General features: G+C 42.4%; 1 protein-coding gene across 2 annotated transcripts; it reads right to left on the bottom strand.

Moving 5' to 3' along the window:
- Positions 1-1,683: 1,683 nt before the first annotated feature.
- C1H3orf38 (chromosome 1 C3orf38 homolog) lies at positions 1,684-22,505 on the bottom strand. Of its 2 annotated transcripts, XR_012676665.1 has the most exons (5): positions 22,283-22,505; positions 19,828-20,048; positions 13,102-16,145; positions 8,377-10,362; positions 1,684-6,841 (listed from the first exon to the last, which is right to left on the bottom strand). XR_012676665.1 is itself a non-coding variant. In XM_075169352.1 (3 exons), the coding sequence occupies exons 1-3, from the start codon at positions 22,413-22,415 to the stop codon at positions 15,570-15,572; spliced, it is 930 nt and encodes a 309-aa protein (XP_075025453.1). In that variant the 5' UTR covers positions 22,416-22,505; the 3' UTR covers positions 12,498-15,569. The 2 variants fall into 2 exon arrangements, 1 of the variants encoding a protein (XP_075025453.1); XM_075169352.1 differs by lacking the exons at positions 1,684-6,841; positions 8,377-10,362 and having other exon boundaries at positions 12,498-16,145.
- Positions 22,506-23,624: the final 1,119 nt, after the last annotated feature.

The following is a 23,624-nucleotide window of genomic DNA, read 5'->3' as shown; positions in this document are numbered from 1 at the left end:
ACTTTGCCAACTGAAATAGAACAAAACATTTTAGCTCAGCACTCCTGTTTTAGCTCAGCAGTCCTAACTCACACCTCCTCCTACAGGACTTTGTCTGAAAAAATCTGTTTCCTCGGAAAACAGTTCTACCCTTTCCCACCCTCTGGCTGGAGCTAACAGAACCAGCCAAAGGCATCAGCACAACTTCGCCAGGTTTGAGCTGTGTCTCTGCAGAGTGTTCAAAGTCCTGACATGAAACAAAGCCTAAAAAAAGAAAAGAAAAGAATAAAAGAAAAATGAACCCTACCCCCCCAACTTGTTCTATGGATTCCAAATCTCGGCTCACATATCAGTTAGAAAGTATGAAAAAAGCCACACGGAAGGAAGTGCTGGAAAAATACTCTTTTCCCTGACTTCTCAAAATCAAGGTCCCTAGTGCTTGCTGAAGTTTTTTATATTGTATTTTTATATTATTACATTTTCTCCTCAGGTGCATGTCACAAGCGGATAGACCTCCCTGGCCCCTATGCACCCCCAGAGCTCAGAGCAGAGGTGAGCATCCCCTCGCCCTCAAGCCCATAGTGGGTCACGGTCCCCTCACAATTATGCCACTTTGTTTCCTTCAAGACATTTAGAGTGATCAACACCTTGACCAAGCAGCCTGCTTCCAGGCAAAGCCTTGGTTTCCTTTGTATGCCAGCATCACCAGGAAAGCACACATGGACTGCTCTTATGTGCATAGAATCATAGAATCATTAAGGTTGGAAAAGACCTCTAAGATCATTGAGTCCAACCGTCAACCCAACACCACCATGCCCACTAAACCATGTCCCTAAGCGCCTCATCTACACGTCTTTTAAATACCTCCAGGGATGGTGACTCCACCACTTCCCTGGGCAGCCTGTTCCAAGGCCTGACCACTCTTTCGGTAAAGAAATTTCTCCTAATGTCCAATCTAAACCTCCCTTGGCGCATCTTGAGGCCATTTCCTCTCGTCCTATCGCTAGTTACTTGGCAGAAGAGACCAACACCCACCTCGCTACAACCTCCTTTCAGGTAGTTGCAGAGCACGATGAGGTCTCCCCTCAGCCTCCTCTTCTCCAGACTAAACAACCCCAGTTCCCTCAGCTGCTCCTCATAAGACTTGTGCTCCAGGCCCTTCACCAGCTTCGTTGCCCTTCTCTGGACACGCTCCAGCACCTCCATGTCCTTCTTGTAGTGAGGGGCCCAAAACTGAACACAGTATTCGAGGTGCAGTCTCACCAGTGCCGAGTACAGGGGCACGATCACCTCCCTGCTCCTGCTGGCCACACTATTTCTGATACAGGCCAGGACGCCGTTGGCCTTCTTGGCCACCTGGGCACACTGCCAGCTCATGTTCAGCTGGCTGTCAACCAGCACCCCCAGGTCCTTTTCCTCCGGGCAGCTTTCCAGCCACTCTTCCCCAAGCCTGTAGCGTTGCCTGGGGCTGTTGTGGCCGAAGTGCAGGACCCGGCACTTGGCCTTGTTGAACCTCATACAGTTGGCCTCAGCCCATCGATCCAGCCTGTCCAGGTCCCTCTGCAGAGCCTTCCTACCCTCCAGCAGATCAACACTCCCGCCCAACTTGGTGTCATCTGCGAACTTACTGAGGGAGCACTCGATCCCCTTACCCACATCATTGATAAAGATATTGAACAGGACCAGCCCCAAAACTGAGCCCTGGGGAACGCCGCTCGTGACCAGCTGCCAACCGGATTTAACCCCATGCTTTCTCCTGCTACAGCAGCCGGGGAAGACGGACTCCCTGCAGCAGCTATTGACAGGCATTAGCATACTGTTTGCATGTCAAAGCCTGTTTATACTTTTGGGACAGCCATTAGCAGTTCTCTCCTACACACACACCAGCGACTTGAAGGAAAGCCACCTAGTTCATGCCCTAAGGTTGCTTTCCTGACCTCGCCTCCCTGCATTAAGGCATTATCTGCACACACAGTAATAGTGTGAGATGAATATTATAATTACAGGCATATAAACTTCTCTGTACTGCCCAAGTCACATAAAGTCAGGTCACTCCAGCATTCAAACTGGTGTTTTTCAGATGAACAGCCATCCTTCACAAAGCAGCTTCACCTTAGTGAGAAAGATCTTGCAGGATCATTAGGAATGCTGTGAGAGTGTTTCCTGCCCTGGGTGCATACAGAAGACATACCTGACTCATGTGCTGCTGAAGGACAGGAACGGAGGTTTTTCTTTGCTCTCAAACCCACCCATCAAGGAAATACAGAGGTAACAGTGCTGTCAGAGATGCACCAGCAACCCTGAGAAAAAAGGTCAGAAAAGGAGTTGTGTGAATAACCGTTCAGGGGTAGCAGAGAAATTAGAAAAAGAAAGTGACTTGATCAATGTGAAATATTATTTCGGTTGAGAAGAAAAAGTGTCACTTCTGCCTGTACATTAAATATGAGAACAAATGCACTCAGACACAACATTTGACTTAACAACCAAGACAGCAATCACCAGCGCTATTGCAAGAGACAATTTATTTCCCCTTCTACTCACCTCAGGTTTTGCAATATACCTCTGGATCTAAAACAAAAAGAAGGTAAAAAAAAACCAAACCCCCCAAAACCCTAATGAGCTTGCAATATGCAGTCAGGCACTGTTCCTTGAGGACATTGCCTGGCATGCGCTCAGCAGCTGAGATGTTCCACAAAGCACCAAAACTAAAGGGTAGGAGAGTGGGCAATATGTGAGTCAATAAGAAAACCAGAAAGCAGGCCGCATATACATCCAAAGAAAAGAATGAACATAAGAAAATGAGAATTTGAAATTAAAACATACTAAATACCATACACGCAGGAGCACAAAGTTCATCTGATAACTTACACCTGCGGAGATCAAACTACACCACAACAAAGTAGTTACAACAAATAGAAATCCAATCTAGCAGCCCTTCACTTTTGGCCTGGGATCTGAAGCTGTATTTTTCTGGCCCAATTTTACTTCTGTTCAAAAACTGTAATACTACAAAAAGCATACCTCTACAGACAGTAGCACATATAGAGCTTACCTTTGTACCTGGCAAGTCTACCTAACCTAGTTAGGATTTGCACATTAAAAATAGACATTGAAGATTTGAAGTGTGCAGGTAACCACTGTCTCCCGCACAAAAGAATACTCCATTTAAGTGACAGGATTTATTTTCAAATGGATCCAGGGCAGACATGCAAGCCATTTTCTTACTGGAGTGAACTACAGTTCATAGTGCAACAGAGGACCCTTCATGTTAATGATGCTGCACTAAGCACCCATGGCACGGCAGGACAAAGTGCAGAGCCATCTACCCTCTTGAGGGCACACAAAATCAGCTCAGAGAAGCAGAAACTTACTTTCAACAACCTGCTACACTGGGAGCGGGAAAAGGGGAACAACCTTCCAGGACTACCATTTCCCTTTTGCACACTGAAAATGTTAAGGATTTGTCAACACGGAGTGTATTACTAACTTGTGGGGACACTGGGAGCAGAAGGCATGTGTAAGTGAAGCAAAGAGCTCAGGGTTTCAAGATGAAATGGTCAATCTATCCTCCTTCTGCAGCTAAATCTTTGTGTTGAGGAGAAAAAAAAACATATAGTGTGGGGAACAACTTGGAAATGTATCCTGCATGCAAGTTAGAGGGCTGAGAACTAGAAGAAAATGGAAGTAAAAGTAATTTTCTTTTAAGCCCATTCCCTAATTTTTAATGCTTTAGTTACTGTAAGCAGATAGGAAAATACAAGGCCTCTAATTCTCTCTGGCTTTCCACTGGGTGCATGAGGCCAAGGGAAGCACACGGTGGGATATAATATGTGCTTTCTGAAGTGAAGCGCTGATTTAAGGTGCTATGTGTACAGGTGAATTAGACACACGTAGCCGTCCCAAAACACTACTTAGGTAACTGCACCATCTCTACGCGATTGCAACGTGGCATAGTTACTAATCAAACTTTCAAACGTGTAGAGTGCTTCTGCCTTCCAGGACACAAGAAATCACAACTTACTTTTCCATGCAGCAGGAACCAGTATGTTACAATCAAGCTGCAGGACACTTTTGCTTAGCAAACTTTCTGCATGTGGAGTCACACGTCCGATAAACACGTTTCAGGGTAACTAGACACTCTTACCTCCGCCTGGGGCTGTTGGAAGACAGGGTCAGTGGTCCTCTCAAAGGAGCTGCAGAGTTGTCTCTTGTGTCACAAGACCACCAAAAGGAGTCATGTACAGAGAGTTTCTTCCTGGGGAGCCTTCGATTACTCAGAGTCTGCAGCCAGATATTTTCCATGACAGGGTTTAAAAAAATGATATACGTCGTACTTAGCAGTGTCAGCTGGCTGCCAATGTTTGTCAGCTATAGTTTGACAGCATCCAACTTTCTTTGGGCTTGAATCAAAGCCCTCTGTTATATACATAAAAGCATTAGGGCAAACATGATGCTTGTGTTCCCAGTGCAAAATTGCTTGTGGTTGGTTTTCCCTGATACAAAAACCTCTATCCGTGTTTTAATTAGAATGCTTTACAGAATATTTTTATGATCCAATTGTTTTATTGTCGCCGCTCAGTATACCAATGACACCACTTATGCATACAGGTCCTTGTTTACCATCTAGTTGTAAACGGGTGTCACGCTGGGCTGAAGCAAGCACCGTCTTGTGAGTTCACTTTCTTCTCACTTGTGCTGCAGCACTCAGCAAGTTCACAAGCCGGGCATCCTGGCCTCCGACTATAAAACCTGAAGGATTCATAAGAAAAGCCCAGTTTGGGCCAATAACATGGAAGACCAACTAGCACCGAAATTCAGCTCACCTGGGGAAGAATTTGCCTTTCTGTTCCTCCGAAAGCCCTTGTCCTCACTATTAACCCTTCACTGACATCCCAGTAAATTGCATATTATTCTCCTGCCCCCGGCAGAGACCTTTCCCTTTATGTCTGGGCAAAGCAGTTGTTGAAGGCAGCCAGAAAGAGACTTCTATAACTATTACAGTAGCTGCAAAGTCATATGCCCCATGGTAGCACTCAGTTAGATACCTATCAGTTTCTGTCGCAGGCTCAGCAGCACCAACACCAGTTTTAATGTAGAAATAGGTCCACAGGCAGCCAGGGGAACCCACGGCACCGCAGCTCAGACGCATTTCAGAGAATGGCAGCTGCAAGGGGCTGGCAACACCCTGGAAGACACAGCAGACTCATGGAAGAAGACATTGTTGGGGACACAGCTGGAGACGTACTTGGAAGGAGGTGCTCCATGCCAAAGGGGGGCAGAGCTGAGGGACCCCCGCTGGGGCAGGGACAACCCTGAGGGACCACAGCCAGCCCACACTGGGGTAGAGACAGCCTTGAGGAACCGTGGCTCACTGGCCACCCACGCCAGGGCAGGGGCACCCCTGTGGGACTGAGGATAACACATGGCGAAAGCAAGGGAAGGGGACACCAGGGAGGTGTTTGACTGAAGTTGACCTTGAGGAAGGGAGAGGAAAGGGGTTTCCCTAAGTGTTTTTTTTCGTTTGTTTTCTTTCTTCTCAACCCTCAAATCGGCAATTAAAACTTTGTATTAATTGGCAGTAAATTCAATCACGTAAAAATTCTTCAAGTCAAGACAGTTTTGCCCATGACACATAAACCCAAATGAAATTTGCCCTTATCTTAGAAGGCTTCCATCTTATTTTATTCTATTGTATACAAAGCTTTTACAGAGGTGCAAATCTAACACACACAAAGTACTAGACAACAACATCAGGCATCAACAAGGCAGGTGTGTAAAGTATTTCAACCTCACATTCCTTTACATTACCTTAGTAGTCAGTGGCTAAGGTGCAACAGCTGATGAGGATGCACACACCACTATCTCCTTTGTAACAGGCCAGTAGAGAGAGCTCATAGTTTGGTCACTGTCCGTCTGTCCCAGATGCAATAATGCATGCCACGGACAAAATTGAAAATTGAATTGTAAATTTAAAATATTGAGATCCTTTTAGTGCCATAACAACTATTTCTAATAGCAGTGTTTAACGTGTTTGTATCTCATAAGCTGAAGTTTCTAATTTCAGAAAAAATGGGTATTCATCTGAGCATTTCAGATGCACGTCAGCTAGCAAGTAATTGAAGACAGTGTTTTTCTGTAATAAACCTCCATAATGAAAACACCAGAGTAAAATCCTAAAGTTCAACTCAATATATCACGCTAATCTTCAGAATGCGATTTTCTCGCCACTAATCTTGTTAGACCTAGGGTACTGTGCAAATATATCTAAACCCATAATTACTGAAGAGATATTAAAAGGATCAATTTATTTCAATAAAAAATGCAAACTTTGAGAAGAATTCATTAATACTCAAAATCCAGCCATGCAATAAATAATATTAATGAACTGAGAAAAAGGAATAGATGAACAAGTACTGACATGATGTCTTATGCTTATTGCTGTTAAAGAGGAACTGACAATTACTCCATTTGAAATGTAATTCTAGTAAGGGAAATGCTAGAAAGGGGGAGAAAGACTTGTTAAAAATATGTATATACATATATGCACACATTTTATAGATGTATTATGATGAAAACTAATTTAATTTAGTCCTAAGGAGGCTATGATACCATTTTCAACACCCTTACGCTGCGTTTACATTAGCAAACAGTGCTGTGCAACAGGAGCATGAAACAGCTGTTCCTGAGATGATGCCAGCACACAAACTATATACATGTTGGGGGGTTACTGCCCGCTAGCTCCAGGCTGGTCCTGTGGACTGACTGCCTCGCAGCAGTCAGGGTACCTTAGGTGCAGGGCTGGAGGTTCTCTCTAGTTTGGTTTCATCCAAAGGGAACCCAGAGTGCATGCTCCAAGGGTGCTCTGTAATGTGAATCAAAACACATTGATAGTGTGCGTGGCAGCAAACATGACATTTTCCTCAAAAACAGCCTCCTGACTTGGACTAAAAAGCTTTCTACAGTAGAAGCGCTTAGAACGCTGTAGATGGTTCACTCTAGGACAAAACTAGCTACAGCAGAAATGTAAGTACAACACCCACATTACCTAGATGATCCTATGACAATGAGTGGTATCTAAAATAGCCTTTGAGGGCTGCGATAGCTGTTGAGACAGAACATAAAAACATCTTTTTCCATATGCTTGTGAGCTTCTGCAATTTGCTAAGAGGAAAAACCAAACACTTGGTTTGCTATTTTGGAATTATGACTATTCAAATAGAGCACTTGGAGTTAGCCAGGCTGCTTTAATGGACGCTTGCAATAATTTTCTATAGGCTTCCAATGCAAACTAAGACAAATCCCACCAATATCCATGTCTTCACTGCTCACTCTCCCCACAGAGGTGGGGAGTTACTATTCCCTGCTGCCCCTGCTCTCGGTGGAGGAGCCCTAGTCCATTCACTCATTCCCTGCCTGAAAGCTGCTCCTGCCCATTATTAGGGACAGTGACTACTCTTTTTCTTCTTTTGAGGTTCTCAGACACAAGCCACCAGGCTTGTGGCAGACTTCAGCAGTTCAGGAGGGAGAAAGCTCTGAGATAAAGGATGAGCCTTTCTTTTGTTTTGTTAAATCACGGTCAAGTTATTAGAAATTGCCATTTCCTTTCTCTCAATAGTCTCATGTGGGAAAATGCTGGCAAGGCACCAAAACCTCATCTAGATGAGAAGCTTTGGCTTTTACTGGTTTTAAAATGAATGATTTACGGCAGCACGTACACCATGATGTTATTCCCCTTGCAAGTATCCTCTCAGAGTGCAGAGGAGAAGGGGGTGTGCACGAATTACATGTCCCTTGTTCCTTCCAGCAGACGCCTGCCTTTTCCAGAGGGGGGCCAACCAGACCATAAAGCAGAATGGAGGAACCCTCAGGCTGCATGCCATTCCCCCTCTCCTTTCTAACTGCATAAACTTGCCTGGCAAGCTCGGCACCTACCTATATGAAAAACGACTACAGCTGCTTTAACAGCTAATGACTGTTAGTGGCTTTCTGGATGCTTTTTACTGCAATTTTACAACTGAAGCCAGTACAGCTTGAACCATTGCCTCTCTGCACAAATAAGATTATCACAAAAACCTCTGCTTTGTTCTAATCCACGTCTCTAAAGAGCCCCTGTAAGGGCAATTACTACTGGCAACAAGCCAAATAAATTTCATATTTTTGTTCTCTCTCTAAGTTTATGAAAGCAAGATAGGAAGTTTCTTTCCTCTCATTCTACTCTATGCAAAATGTGATGGGCTGGGTATGTCTAGCTTCTCTGTTCAAATATGATTTCCAGTATATTTGATCTGACTGTTTCCTTGGCATTTTCAATAAAGACTGGGAAACCTGAAAAAAAAAAAAAACAACAACAAACGAACTCTGTTTGAACTCAGCATGACACAGAGGGCTATGGAATACCTCTGAATGAGGGTGAGCCTCCTCTTGTTTGGCCTGAGAGGCGATTAAGATTTGCAGTTACAAGCAATATTGAGAAACAGCAACTGTGCTGCCTTCAGGATCCCAGGCACTCGAGCAAGGCATTCTGGAAAAAAAAAAACAAAACAGGGAAGCAGACACCAAAAGAAATGCATTTGTTAACAAGTCAGCTGAAATTTTATTGCCAGGAAGCCTTCTTATCACCATAACGTTTCCCTCTACAACCACAGAACAACAGGTTTCCTGAATATCACAGCTTGACATCACTGATGGGCTGAAATCTTTAAAACATCCCTCAGATCCTTATCAAGGGCTGATGGATTGCCTTCAAGCCTTCCTTTTGATCAAGGCAAAGGGAGCCATTGGCAATGTCAGGCCATTTCGTTGCCTGCAACGAACGGATAAAGCAGGCACTTCCCCCCCCCGTCTCCAGAGCAAGCCTCGAGTGCCTGTGCCCGCAGCAGTGCACGGTTTATCAAGCGTCCGAGAAGAGGCAGGCGATGAGCCTGCCACCAGGTGTCACCACAAGGCCATGACGCCTGCTGAGGCCAAACCAGGCTCCGGACTTCCCGCAGAGAGGGCAGGGATGATTACAGCTCTGCTCTTACCCCTGCGGTTACAGGAGGGGTCGTTCCTCTCTACTACTAGGAGCTGAAAATGCGTTTAAAAAAGAGAATTCCTTGCAACCGACTGGCATCACTGCGCATTCCAGGTTTACTTACACGGCATCCAGGCTAATTAATCTTTCCAGAGAGAGGCTTAACTTCACATCAGTCACAAACTGAACCTCAAAATCTCAGATTAAGAATTTTAACACCGGCGGAAATGTTGTCAGTATACACAAAATTCTGCTCTTTAATGTCTTCCCCTCCTCGATTAACGAGGCACTCCAGCAAGCACTGCTGTGGTCACAGCTATCAGTTGCCAGCTGCTTGTCCTCCAACCTTCCTGCACACAGGCCCACAGAAATTGCCTTACTTACCCACCTTTTATCAGCCCTTACTGATGGGCGGACTAAATGTGTTTACCTCTTTCCTGTCTCTGGCTACTATGGTCCCTGCTATTAGTAGTATTTGAATTGCCAACTGCACTGTAAGTATGTCATCGCTATACAGAAGGTCAGAGAGCCCTATGTTCTGCCTTGGTGAATACATCAGACTCGAAACCAGAGCCTGACGGTTCAGAATGAAATACATCTGGAAAAATAGTTGTTGACAGCAGCTCCTGTTAATTCCAAGCTGTGGGAGAAACACTACGTTTAAGGATTTCTACTTTGTTTCCTGAAAAAAGAAACTATCAATCTGCAGTAAGTCTTCAAAAACAAAATCCTTTGAACATTGAATTACATCACATGAGCTAAAGGCCAAATCCTATGGTTTTTGCTCTCTTTACTGAAGGCCTATATTTCTCTTTTTACAGAACTTGATCACTTTGCAGAATTTACCCTTCTCAAATACTTAGGGGAAAAAGAACAAGCTATGAAGAAAGATAAGTGATTGCAAGAAACAGCAAGCAATGCAAAAAGAAGCAGAAGTGTCTTGTGACAAGGGAACATGGAAAATTTCCTGCCATAATGAAGACAATTTTTTAGAACAGGAAAAAAATAAAAGCAGAACAATAAAGAAATGCTAAAGTTAATCACCTGGAATGCCTTCTTTAGCTGCTTACGTCAATTCATGGTCTTGGAAGCACCTCAACAGGGAATTTCAAATATGAGCATGCATTAGAAGAAACAACTAACAAGAACGTGGCATTACTTATCCATCTTTAGACTCCACTCTAATAAATATCTGTGACTCTTTAAAACCAATTTGTCAAAAGTATGTGACATTTGTCCAAAATAACTGGGAGTTAGAGAAAAATCAGTATTTCAAGCAAATATTCTTCTCCTCCAGTTCTTCATACGTAACAGTTAAACAGTTGAGTTCTCTCGGTTTAGTTTGAAGAGATCAAGAAATCAGTCACAACCTAAAAAAAAAATATTGCAACAGATGATGCTTGAAGACTGAGACAAGAAAACACTGCAGTGCCTAGTAATGTCGTGCTGGCAAAGCAGCTGCATTTGCACATTATATGTAATGTTAGATCTTCACATTTGATAAAATATACAGAGATGGTAAAGATACAGTACTCTGCAACGATACAGTCTTGCTGCTGCAATCACCTTTCATATTTTCTAACACTAGGATTTCTTCTGCCACCAGGTACTGCCTGGCAGAACTCTGTAGGATGAACTTGCTCTACACAGTCCATCACCATCTTTAGATCTGTTGCTCTCTTTAAACAATTATATAATTCATACTAAATCAGTTTTCAGCTACAGGCCACAAAAACCATTTGGTTTATGCAAATTATTTCAACTGCCAAAAAAAGTTAGTAGAGATTTTACAAATAAAGTCAAATTCATACTACTTGAAAAGCATAAAATCCGTGCATATGAGGTGCGCTGATTAAGACAGTTTCCTACAGCCTGTTCTGAAAAAAACACAGCACAAGCATCTGGTCAAACAATGGAGCAGAAGATGGGTCAGCACAGCCGATTCTCCTGCAGACATCTGCGTGCCCCCACCTCCTACAGCAGGCTTTACTTCTGAGCCGCAAAGCCAGTATGACCCTTGGTGCGAAGAAATGTCCTTAGCAGTGTCCGACATACTGTTAGCTTCCCATTTCAAAATAACCTGCTAATTAGGAGATCTATATGCTTCTGAAGGCACCCAGACTCCCTACAGAATTAAGAGCCTGCACTTTCATAGAGTGCTTAGCAGGGAAACTTTGTCATTTCTATCCTGCCTAATTTCGATTAAGATATGTGAAGAGGACTGTAGGTACTCTGCAGCCAGTGTGAGAAATGTTATTGCTTGCAAACGTTTCAGGTGAGAAAACTGTCACAATTCTAAACAAATTGCTTTCCTCAATCCAATAGTTTAACAACTGAGCTACTTCTGCAGCCACCACCAGAATATATTACAATAAATTTGTGAACTAATAAACTAGAGCTAATCTGAGATGTGAAATAGTTTTTCCAGCAGCAGTGAAGAATGCACACCTTTTGAAATAGTACCTGAAATAAGCATTGGGGTTTTTAAGGTCAGGGAACTGGATGTAGGAAACAGAGTCAAACTGACAGCTCGCTTAACGGTACATGCATTATGAAACATTAAGAAAAACAGACACTGAAGTCTGCAAAGGCAATGTTCATCCACCTTTGCAATTTATGAGGGAAAAAAATACAACCTAGCAAGTATTTTGATGAAGACTAGTCAGCAACCTTAAGATTTCCTCCTCAGATTACTAAGCAAGCATGACATACATGAAGAATATTAGACACCTTTTACAAATTCCTAAATACACTTAAAAATTTAATTTCATGGAGGAAATGAGCATCCACAGAAACACATTTCTTTCCTTACTATTACATGCTTGATAAAATAACATGCAATTGAGCATTGCTGCATATTTAGTCCACAGACACAAGTCAGAACTCATTTAATGCTCTGTGTAAGGTCTCCTTGTGATTGCTTTTCTTCTTCTGCATAAGGCGAATAAGCACAGCCAAACCAACACAGCATAACCTGCAGTAAGGTAGCTGGCCTGCATGATCACAGAGGTTCTGCTCATGTATTGCTTTAAGACATTTAAGCTTCCTGCGTCAGAGAAAAAAAGACTAAATCCATCTGGTGTGGCTGATTAGAACAGAGGGCCACAATTTCCACTGTTTAACATTTATATAATTCAGCAAGTTCTGCCTGCTTCATTGCAAGTCAGTATTTTGCTTACTATCAAATTGTTTTCCAGAGACATATCTGGACAATATAAATTTAGCATTTCAGCTTAAGTAGTAGTGATAGACATAAGAAATTGTTACTGAGAAATATTTGTCTTGAGCTTTGACTAACTAGTGCTACAAAGAAAAATTGATGAAAAAAGTTTTAAAGACGTTTCATTTAATTTTTCTGAATCTCCTAAATGCAACTAAAATGGCCATTGTTCCCAAAGGTAAACCAACTAGAAGTTAATTCTGAACAGCAACATGTAGAGGGAGTGATGAAATCACTTCCAAAAATATTTCAAGTAAAGTTTTTTGGTTGTACTCCACTTAAACAAGTCCTAACATTTCCTTAAAGTCAAGGTTAAACTAAAAGTACCTTCTCAAATTTACCCTGCAGTTAGTGTTTTTCTACTCTTAAAAAAACAAACCTCTGAATGTGACAATGATTTGAAAATTGAATTCTAAACTCCCAGTATTATAAACAATAATCAGAACACCAGAAAAATACCTGTGACATCCTGTGGTGTAGTATTACAAATATGTCCTCTCAACTCTCATGTGGCACAAAACAAGCACGCTTCTACATACATGAAATGTCAAAGAGCAGAGGCATCACCTCCTCTCTGCCTCCCCTAAAACTGACTGCGTGCAGGTCGCAGCTTTCAAAACACAGTTCTGCCTCCTTGCAAGATGGAGAGCCTGAAGAACCATTTTAAAACTGGAATCCTTTTTTCCAAGTGGAAATAGAATGCATCTAGGAGGAACGAGTATGCTTTTGAAAGAGGGAATGCAGGCCTGGGAGAAAGAGGAAGGTGTATCACAGCATAAAAAAAGTCATACCAGTTAATAACTGCAAAACCACGGCTAGTCATCATCAGCTGACTGTCAGTGCCTACCAAATATTCAGGTGGTGAGATTGTGAAGAGCAGATACTGTACCTTTTCCTGCATTTTGCAGCAGCAGCAGCCTGGGATAACTTCTGCTCATCAGCAATCACCAACTGCTCATCAACTGCTGATACCAGCTGCTCCTTAGTAAATACAATTTGAAGTAAGCCATAAGCACACACCAAAATTAGCTGCTGCAAAAATCAGTTATCATTCAGCAGCTAATGAGCACAGACTAATGTACGCAGATTCTTAACAGCCTGATCAACAATACAAGAGCAGCAACTGCACCAACAGGTCAGTAAATCATACAGCACCTACTCCACTCTGCAACAGAATAGGGATTTACACAGCGATCACAAGTCTGTGACAATTTAACATTTTCTTGCATACTTTGCGTAGGAGAACTGAAGGACTAAGAACAAGCTCATTAGGTACCAGCCTTAGTAAAAAGCTGATTTACCACAACGCTTCTTGCATTCAGTATTTTGAAGTTATCAGGCATAAACATTTGGAAAGTAAGAATGAACAAAGACTGCTTTTGATCACTTGCTTAATCCCACCGAAATTCAGGTTGTCACCAAAAAAAGCAAATTCTCATCTCTGTTCCTCAAGCTGACGCTAGCCCTTGTGTGGCCAGCCTTCTCACAGAGCTGATCAGCCTTAAGGGTTTCTGACAATGACGTAGCTTTCACTGGGATCAGTCCCCACTCCCTCTTGTTCTGAATTAGCACAAGCATTAATGCCGCTGCAAGAAGGAAGCAAGGACACGTACCTGCGTGGAGGAAGGGGACCGCCCGCACCACATCAGCTTAAAGCAATAATGAAAGCCACGCTCTTAGTCATGTTCGTATTTAACACACTGACTAAAGTCACAGTTACGTCCCAGTTACAAAGTACAGTTCTGCAAACGACAAAATATTTAGTTGAATTATGGACTGTCATACTGAATGTTGAAAAGGCACCCATTTAGGCCTTTAGGTAGGCTTTTGTCCTCGTTGGAAGAGGCATGCAATTCTCAACACATGCGATGACACTGCTTCTTACAAATTTTAAATTCAAGTTGATTTTGTATTTATTATACATCAGTAGCTGAAGAAGTCACAACTCAACTGATATTGGGAAAGAACATTCCAACGCAGTATTTGAACTTTTGCTTATAAAAGAAATTATTTTAGAAATTTTTAAAGAGCACTCGAGATTCAGACTGTTCATAAAAACCAGTTCAGTGCACACCTGAATCTTCTTGTTTCCCCTCACCCACCCATAATTTTACCATTTGTCATCTTTGACAAACATATCAAAACCAAAACAACTTTTCCCATGTTACGGGGAATGCTTCCATTTTCACAACTTGTATTGGCGAAGCTATAAAATTAAAACAAAACTCCCAAACAATGCAAGCAAGCTGTGGAAAAAGAAGTTTTGATCTCATTTCACCTCTAATCACTTATAAATTAAAAAAAAAAAGTAAAAAAATTCAAGTTCTGCAACGGCAATAATTTCAGTTATTAAGTAGTAATTGGATTATTTATTTAATATCACCTGTCATTGTAACTGCCCAGTGTTACTTCTAGTCAATGTAATAAAGCAGCTCAGAGTAGAAAAAATTCTTATTTTGAGAAAACATACAAAAGTCACAATTATTATATTAAAACCTCTGTTGTAAGTATATACAAAATAATTATCAAAGCATTTTATTCATACAGTGCTGCTGTAAATCATGAAATCAACTACTTGATCCAAGAGAGTCAGTGCTAGAAATGGATGCCTGGGCAACCATCTCAAATTTGTCTGCTTGGGGACACAGACAGAGAGAGTTTGTCTGTATTCATCACAAAGTTGGAACCATAAGGTAAAAGGAAAGGAAGCTATTAACCCAAAGAAAAAAAGACTTCAACGATGCTAAGTTCCCTGCATTGTCCCATTGAACTACTTCTATTGTTCAGTGACGGAACCACATTTAGAACATAACTGGCAGCAGTCTCCATTCATATTATTTTGTCTGTTCTCTCCAAAAACTCCTGAAGCGGCAGATGGTTTTCTTGGGACTTAGATGTCCATTTAGACACTTACCAATCCCAGTTTCAAAAAGCCAGAAGCAATGACTTCCTGTTACAAGTCAGGTAAGAGTTTAAACTGGTGTCCGGAAGAGAAGCAATTCTGCTTGTGAAGCCCAAGTCATCTAGTTCATGATATACTTCTGCCAACCCATATTTAAATGTAACCATGTTTTGTAACCAAGAATAACCAAACTAACTCCATTCCTAACTACATCTAAAGTAATTCCTAACTAAATCTAAAGTAATACTCTGAAATATTTATTAGTTCTTGGAAAGGTGCCCAAAAGCATCACCAATATGAATACTTTAGATTCTGTATCTCAGTTTGTCATCCAGCAAATCTGACTCAAAAAAGAGACATCATCACATGGCTGCAACCATTTCAATATTCAACTATGCACTACAAGCGCTGTATGTTCCCCGCCTCACCCAGTCACTCAGTTGTGAAAGAATTGCTCAGAATTTCTGAGATTCAAACACAGTCAGTTCTTTCCCATCATACAACTCTTGCAGTTGGTTTGACTCATATTTTATAGAGGGTTTTTCAATTTGCATCCCAGGCTCCAGAGCATTCTGTCCAACTATTTTAAGACTCACAACTTTTACTTTCCAGGTATTCTCCCTAACGGGACAGCTAACGAGTCCAAAAATTTGTTCAAAGATGCCCAAACAAGTGTTGTCTCTATGGACAGTGCCAGCGACTGCTACCAGTACTAACCCATGTCGAGTCATGGCGCATTTCAGTCCATTGACATGCAAATTAGGATTGAATAGAAGATATTCTTCTTTAACTAACGAGAGCAGACGAAGGCTCACCATTTCTGCACCAACATATTCTTCCATGTTTTTTTCTAATGTGTTGTAACAGAACTTCATTCTGGCATCCTCCCAAAAATGCTGTGGTCCCCATCTTTCTTCAGATTTTACTCCCAAGGGATGTTGAGAATTCAGGAGTCCAAAGAACCATTGACAGAATTCTTCTCCTAGATCACGAATGTCACCTTGTGGTGGCTTCTGTCTCTCTCCATGACTCTGCAATCAAGCACATTTTTTTCTTAGAACTCTTTAGCCTTCACATGCAAGATTACCACTTAGAACAACATAAAATCATGTAAATACTTATTTTAAACATTCTAAGTTCTTTTTCAAGCGTTCTGAGACAGAGTGTCTGAAGAAAAACAACAAACTAGAATCTCATTCATTGTTAAGATCATGATTACCTTATCCAGAGAATCAGGGTAGGTTCTTTGAATTACAGTTAAAATAGTCTTTCAAGTTTTGTCTTGGTCTACAGTTTATAAATAAAGAGGAAAATCCTGGTTTTACTGAAAAAGGGCAGGGGAAGCATTTTTGAACAACTTCCATGAGATCAGGAGTCTCACACTGAGAGACAAAACTTCTGGTGACTAAAAAGTACCTGGGTCAGTAACTTTTCACTGGCCATTACATTTCCAGAAGGCGGCTACAGAATGATACAGACCCAACCTGAAAAAGCTAATCTCATATTAAGGTGTATCAATTTACTAAGAAGTGCTTATAAATAAGCAATTATGTTGACATGTTTTTCCTGTTTCGTGCTGCCTTCAGTCTCTTCTTTTTGGTATCTTTTAAGTTGCTGAATTGCATTAGTGTCTGCATCTTCATATAGCTGATAAGAACAAATAGTACTTATTCAAAAGGAAGTCACCTTTTGAATATGCACATCCTGATACCTGAAGCTGAAAGAATACTTCTGATTTATGGGGGTATTTTACCTATGTCAGTGGAATACGCTAACAAAATACAAAACTAATTCAGGAAGAACTAACACTCAAAGAATTAATGTGTTCTAGAACTTCTTCTCCACCAGATCACGTGCCTGAATTTAACCCTGTTTGGCAGCAAGACTGCCAAAAATCATCCAAAAGATTCTTGGTCACTTTCATGAGTGATGTTTGTAGTCTTCACCATATTTCTAATAGGAAAAGAGCCCAAATCAAAGAGAACCACAATTTATGTTACCTTTGCTCTTCCAAAATAGGCAGAAGTCTTGAGGAATCTGTTACATTTCTAATTATACAATTGATCATTTAAAACAGACTGCGACAATATGACATTGGGATAGGAGGGCTGCAGGGATTTTCACATAGCAGCATAGCCTTACTCTGGGAATAAAGGCAATTCCATTCAGCGTGTCATAAAATCCTTCCTTCAGATGGTTATAAAATGCTTTGTTCAACACTGAACCTGCTGAGAAAGTATTTTTAAGTAGCGACACAAAGTAAACATTGCTAGCAGACAGCCAAACCTTCAAAGAATAATTTGGAAAGGCTCAGTCAAAGATTCTTTTCTGGTCTAGAAGCCTTAGAGAAGAATGGGACAGTGAAAGGAAGCATGAAACTACTCAAAACACATCTTCCACGAATTCCCCATAGGTTATGGACAAGCCACTTATGCCCTTTTTTCCCTTGTTTTACAGAAAATGACACACACCCTCTCTCCTAAAATACATCTAAGATGTAGGGGGATAAGAAATACTTCAAAATAATATTTAAGTTTAATAATGGGTTGCTGAGACTGACAAGAGAGTGGTGGGTATAAAGTTTTGAAGCCAAATTCACAGTAAGTAGCAAAAGCAAGTATCAGTGAGGAGCCAATGGTCATGTTATTAAAACCATCTCAGAAGAGGGTGACAAACCACTGCAAGTGTTGAATCACTAAATATGTACTACAACAAAGTAAGCAGTAAGGTTTTTTTAGACGCTATTATGGGTCAAGCTAAGAAAAAAGAAATCTATTCCTTGAATTCTTGGTATGTCTACCACTATGTGTAGAAGAATAACAAAATTTAAGCACAAACATTTAGGAAACGAGCTGCTTAGCAATTAGAAATCTAAGACAGGTTTTTAAGTTGATTATAAAAATACATTTGGGTTAGAGGACACTTCTTTCCAAAGGAAGCGTCACTGTAAGAGGGAACAATCAGATGCTCAAGTAACAGTCCTGTGAGCCTATTTAATTTGTAAATACGTAGTTTGTTTATCCTCTGCTTTCTCTTACAATAGTAAGATTTTTTACTCAAGAAAAATCATCCAAGCTTTCCAACGTAAACATACATGATCTCCAACTGTAAGGTGACGTGTTTTTTGAACAGGAATTAAACACACAGTTGTTTTGTAGGGCTTCTCAGTATTTGCAACTTGACAGCAAGACTTTTAGAAGTAAATCAAAAGTTTGCTAAGATCAAAGTATAGTAAGTATTAAATTAAGCATGTTTTAAATAAGTATTAAGTAATTAAGTATGACAAGTTTAGAGACTTGTATATAAAATTGCTGTATTTCTTTCACAATAAACTGTAATTAATTTCTAATTCTGTTACATAGGTTCATGTCACCCATTTCTTCAAAATGGTGAGGGCCACAAGAATTAAGAGAAAACAAAAGCAAGGAAAGACGTTTGTGACAAATAAACCAGTTGAATTTCTCATTCTTTGTGAATGTGTTTGAAGTACTTTGGAGAATTAAATTTACTTACCTTCGATCATAAAACTTTGTTATGGGGTAATTCTTGGGAAGTGTTCTTGCAAGAGCAACTTTTTTTTTTTTTAAACAAAGTATATACACAAAAAATTGTTTTGAAAACAATTCCCAGCTAAATCATAATTCTCATCAGTTAATCCCTGAAAGCAAGCTCAACGCAATAGGTTATCAACAGCTACAGAGCTCTAACAATCCAGCTGGTGGGGCTGTTGCCCATTAGGTCTCAGAAGTACAGCACTTGAAAGAGCAAGGTGGCTATTTAGAACTATGTGGTAAAGATCCAAGATTAATAAAACACTGAAAGATCATGACACCACGAGGATTTGCTAAATGTCAAAATTTGGAACTTCAAATAACCTGTAATTGCCAAAACACATTTAGTTACACTGTATTAAGTGTTATTAATATCAAGGGAAAAAAATGACAGACCTGGCACTGCGACAAACTTTACATTTCCACGACATAAAAATTCACTAAAATCCGTTCTGCACTCTCACTGCAAGAGGTAAAAAGGAAAACAGCTCACAGACAGTGCTGCTTCGATTGCACTGCCTCTAAAAGTAGATCAAGGCCACTTACAAAAAAGGTAGTTTCCTCTCCATTCCCTCCCTCCCCTGCAACATTTTAGACCACAGTCCAACAGACGTTTTCGCCCTATGATCTACTATCGACAGCATCTCTTTGCTCTGCTCTGGGATGTGCCCTATCAATGGTATCGCTAATGCCTGGTGGGGCTGGAGGATGACTGGAAATCCCGGATCTATATCAAAGGTTTAAGAAGATCCACCATTAAAAAATGACAAGGGGCTATGCAGCGTTTCTGTACCATTAACACTGTTTTCAGTTGTCCATGAATCTTCAGAATTATTTGTGAATACCCTCTATTTTAGCTTACAGCACAACTTAAAAATTAAAAGCATGGAGAAGATCCCGCACATTGGAGTTCAAATGCACTAATATACTTTGCAAGACAGAGCAGAAGACTGTGCTCTACAAGTGGTACATTGGCACAGACACCTTTAAATGATGTAAAAAACCCCAACTAAAATCAAACAAAACAAGAGTTAAAGAGATTCAGTACCTTCCTAAATACAGGTGAAGAGCCACATTTTGGATGTACATTAGAACATTTACATTGGTTATCCTGCAAAAGCAATACTAAGCAACCTCAGGTCTCTCAGAAAGCAGCACTCACCTCTGCGTGTGGTCTTCTCTCCCCTGACCCTGAGGCACGTGTTGTGAGCTGCCCACTCCAGTACTGCTTTACACGATCAATGAGTAGATGTTTCTCAGAGGAAGGAGGCACTGGAATTCCTTGTGCTGCCAAATACTTAAAAATTATTTCTCGATAGACTTTTCTGCGTTTCAAAAGTTCTTCTACATTTTGGCTGTAAACCAAAATGGCATGAATGGCTTCTGCAAGTAAAGAAATTTAAGTTAGCAGTTGCTTCTCTCACAATTAAAACCCAAACCTATTCCATTTCTTAAACTCCTGACCAGCACCTCCAAACACAGTACAAGACAAGCCTAAATGAAATGCAAAGACTTAAAAGTTTGTTCGTAAACTGAAATCTGACGTAATCATATTAGACGAGAAGATACTCAAAGACTTGGGAACATGTTTAAAAAACGGTGCTGTTTTTACTGAAGACCTTGCTACCTTGTAATCCCTGCTTCCAGTATCGATGACTGCTTGGAACTTATTATGTATTATTTGAGCTTGATGAAAAGGCTGCAACTTTTTCTTCCAAATGAAATTACTAATATTCTTCAAGTATTTTCAAGCTGTTTAGAAACTCCAAGTGCTTCAAGAAGCACAAAGATTCTTGCACACAATGCAATTCACCTGTACTTCCTGAGATGCAGCTAGCCTTAACTTCAAAATAAGTTCATTTAACATGAAATCATTTATAGCCTCCTGCTTCGTGTCACCATACAGTACCTTCACTTAGCAAAAGCTGAGCTTGGTTTAATTCTCCATTTGAAAAGCTCTGGGGTATTTCAAAATAAGCCACCCACCTGTCTTCTTGGAAGCAAGATTACACCGAGGAAGAAGAACCAGACAAATCTTTTACGGTTCTTCTGAATATGGAATGTGAATCTTAATTTCTGCATCAAATGGGTAGTTCACATGATTCGGTCAGAGAACACATTGTTATTTTGATGAATATGCAAGTTTTCAAATGTTTCCCGTGAACAGAAAATTGACAGAAATGCAGACAGAGAGATAACTAAGGTAATCTCTGATTCCTCGTATGCTGAACAAGAATTCTAGTACCAGAAGTTTGCAGTTTTTCAGACAACACAGTCTGTGAAAGTGAGGTTCCATCTAGGTTCCTGAAGATTGACAGAAATGGAATTAAATGCTTTATTTCCATGCTAATAAAATTACTACTCCCAGGTTCATAAGAAAACACCATGCACCGTAGCACAATGACAGTGCATTGAAATGTAACATTAAAAAAAAATCAGCTACAAGGCTCTGTGGCAAAATTAGGAAATACAACAAACTGAAATTCACTTTTAAAGTAGTTGTGATAGCCAGTTCTCACCTGAACTGAGGCTGGGTACTTAACAGTCGTTGCCTATAAAAACTGTAAGTTTAAACAAAAAGAGACTAATAGCTGAAGTAAAAAAAAAATTAACATCTTTTAATTTAACCTACAATGACTGCAAAAAGTGGATAAAAAAGCAAGAAGAAAAACTACAGGCATAAGACCTTTTTAAGAAATATGTTTGGCAAATCTTACAGGTCTGAGTTATATCACATGAAACATATTCAAGGTTTTTGGATGAGTATATTTCACGGCAATATGCTGAGTGGCCTCAGGGAACTCACAGACAAAATTAAGTTTTACGAAACAAATCTCAACATCTACAGAGTGATGGGGGATGGTCACACCTGAAAGTGCTCTGTTCTACAAAGAAATAAGTTCAATATTTGATTTGTGTTTTACCCTTTCAAAACCTGAAAGCGAATGTCGTGAACGCAAACAGCAAGGGACACTTGGGTTTTAAATACGTTTTTAAACCCTAACAGGGCACAGCAGGGGCACAGCAGTGCACGAAGCTCACCGGGGTTGGAGGGGTGGAGGGTGGTCTAAGAGAGAAAAAGTAGTGCTTAAGATCTGAAAATCTGCTAAAAGCCACTAGCATCCACAAGTTCTTTGGCCAAAACAAACCCCAAGCTCCCAGGAGCCAAATCCCGGTGCTGTTCGGATGTCCGCAGGCCCGCTGGAGGAAAAGGCTCCCAACAGCTACAACCGAACAAAGCGCAGCAGCACATTTCGCCACAGCGCTGCCAGCTCTCCAGGGCCCCGAAAATCCCCCTGGACAGGTCCAGCACACCGGCCTAGCTCGCCTGCCCCGCAACCCGCCGCTGTGACACGGCCCGGCCCGAAGCCAGCGGCAGCGGAGCGGGGACGCGCCCGCAACCCCCGGCCCCGCCTCCACTTCCGACCCAGCTGCGTCTGCGCTGCCGCCAGGCCCGCGGCCAACCGGCCGGCAGGAAAGGGGAGCACAGGGGCCGGGCGGCCGCGCCCGCCGGCGGGGCACAGGGGCAGGTTCCAGCATCCCCACCCCGCGGCCGAGAGGCGGTCTGGCCGGAAAGGCCGCCGCAGGAGTCAGTTCCCGTGGCGGGCTCCGCGCACCTTGGCGGCTCTCCGGGTGCACCAGGCGGTTGGTGACAGTGTCCGTCAGCGCCATCAGCTCCTCGGTCTCCAGAAAATCCAGGAGCTCGCGGCACCCGGCTTGCTCCCGCTCGCTCAGCCCCAACGACGCCATCGCCCCGCCCCGCCCCGCCCCGCCCGGCCCGGCGGAGCCGCAGGCGCACGCCGCTTCCGCAGTTGAAACCCTAGCAACAACAGCTTCCTGTACGGTGCTCTGAGCAGCCCCCCGGTGCCGCCGCGCCTTTGCCTATAGGCGCCGGATGGAAATAGCGGCTGGCACTGAAGTTCCGTCCGGGAGCCGTCGGCGGAAAGAGCGGCGCGGCCGGGCCGCCGGCCTCCTCCCGGCAGTGAGGGAAACCCCCCCCCCCGGGCTGCGTGCCCCGGCCCGCAGCTGTCCGTGGAGAGCAAGGGCCAGGCAGGGGAAGGCCCGACAGCAGCAGCCCAGCCCACGGGTGAAGGAAAGCCACAAAAAAGTGAACTTAAATGTATACATTATATATACGAAGAGTTTATAATTAAGTATCAACCTTCCCTTCCACCAGATCGTGAAGTTGCCATGCTAATTTTCTCCCCACCGCCCCTTAAGCCAGAGCAGCATTGCTACAAAGCGCTCGGCCCCGCCTGCCCTAGCTGGCTGGCCCCCGGGGGGGGGGGGGGGTGGCCTCCCCTCCGTGCCACTCGCAAGCCCCGCAGAGAGTGCAAAGGAGAACGGAAAGTGGCTCTCCCACAACTGTTCCCTTTAACGACGGGTTTTCATGGTTGACGCAGAGTCTCGCCTCCAGTCTCAGTATTCCCAAGCAGCTCTCCCAGAGCACAACCTGGCCGGAGATGGAGGCTCCCCGCAGGATCCTGCTGGCTCCGTGCCGAGGCCAGGCAGGTGTTCTCCGTGGAAACAGCCTTGGGAAGTCTATCGATAGGCCTCAAGCTGTGGTAGGTCACTTCAGCTGGACTGACCATCTTTGGATACCTGAGGTACAGCCGCTGTGGCATCAAGTAAGTCTTCCACTGGTGGCTGAGGAAGCTGTTGGACACCTTGGGAACTAATGCCAAGCAAGTTACAGCTGTCCACAAAAGTGGGAAATCCAACAGCACAGCACCTGCCTAAGGAAACAAAGTTCTGTAAGCCAGAGCTGCTTTTCTACTACATGCGAGGCTTGAACCTTGTGCTGCTCCTCCACTTGGCAGTATTTTCTCAGTCAAGGGCAGAATAACCAGTGATGGTCACTTTATGGGTTAGGGAGAGAAAAGAAAAAGGAAGAGAGATGAACAAAAAAGGAAAAAGATGACAGCAGAAGCTTCAGTTGAGCTAAGGACCATAAGCTAC

The sequence above is a fragment of the Calonectris borealis genome, chromosome 1, assembly GCF_964195595.1.
Source record: "Calonectris borealis chromosome 1, bCalBor7.hap1.2, whole genome shotgun sequence".
In the NCBI taxonomy this organism is placed as follows: domain Eukaryota; kingdom Metazoa; phylum Chordata; class Aves; order Procellariiformes; family Procellariidae; genus Calonectris; species Calonectris borealis.
This window is presented reverse-complemented; position numbering and strand designations above follow the sequence as displayed.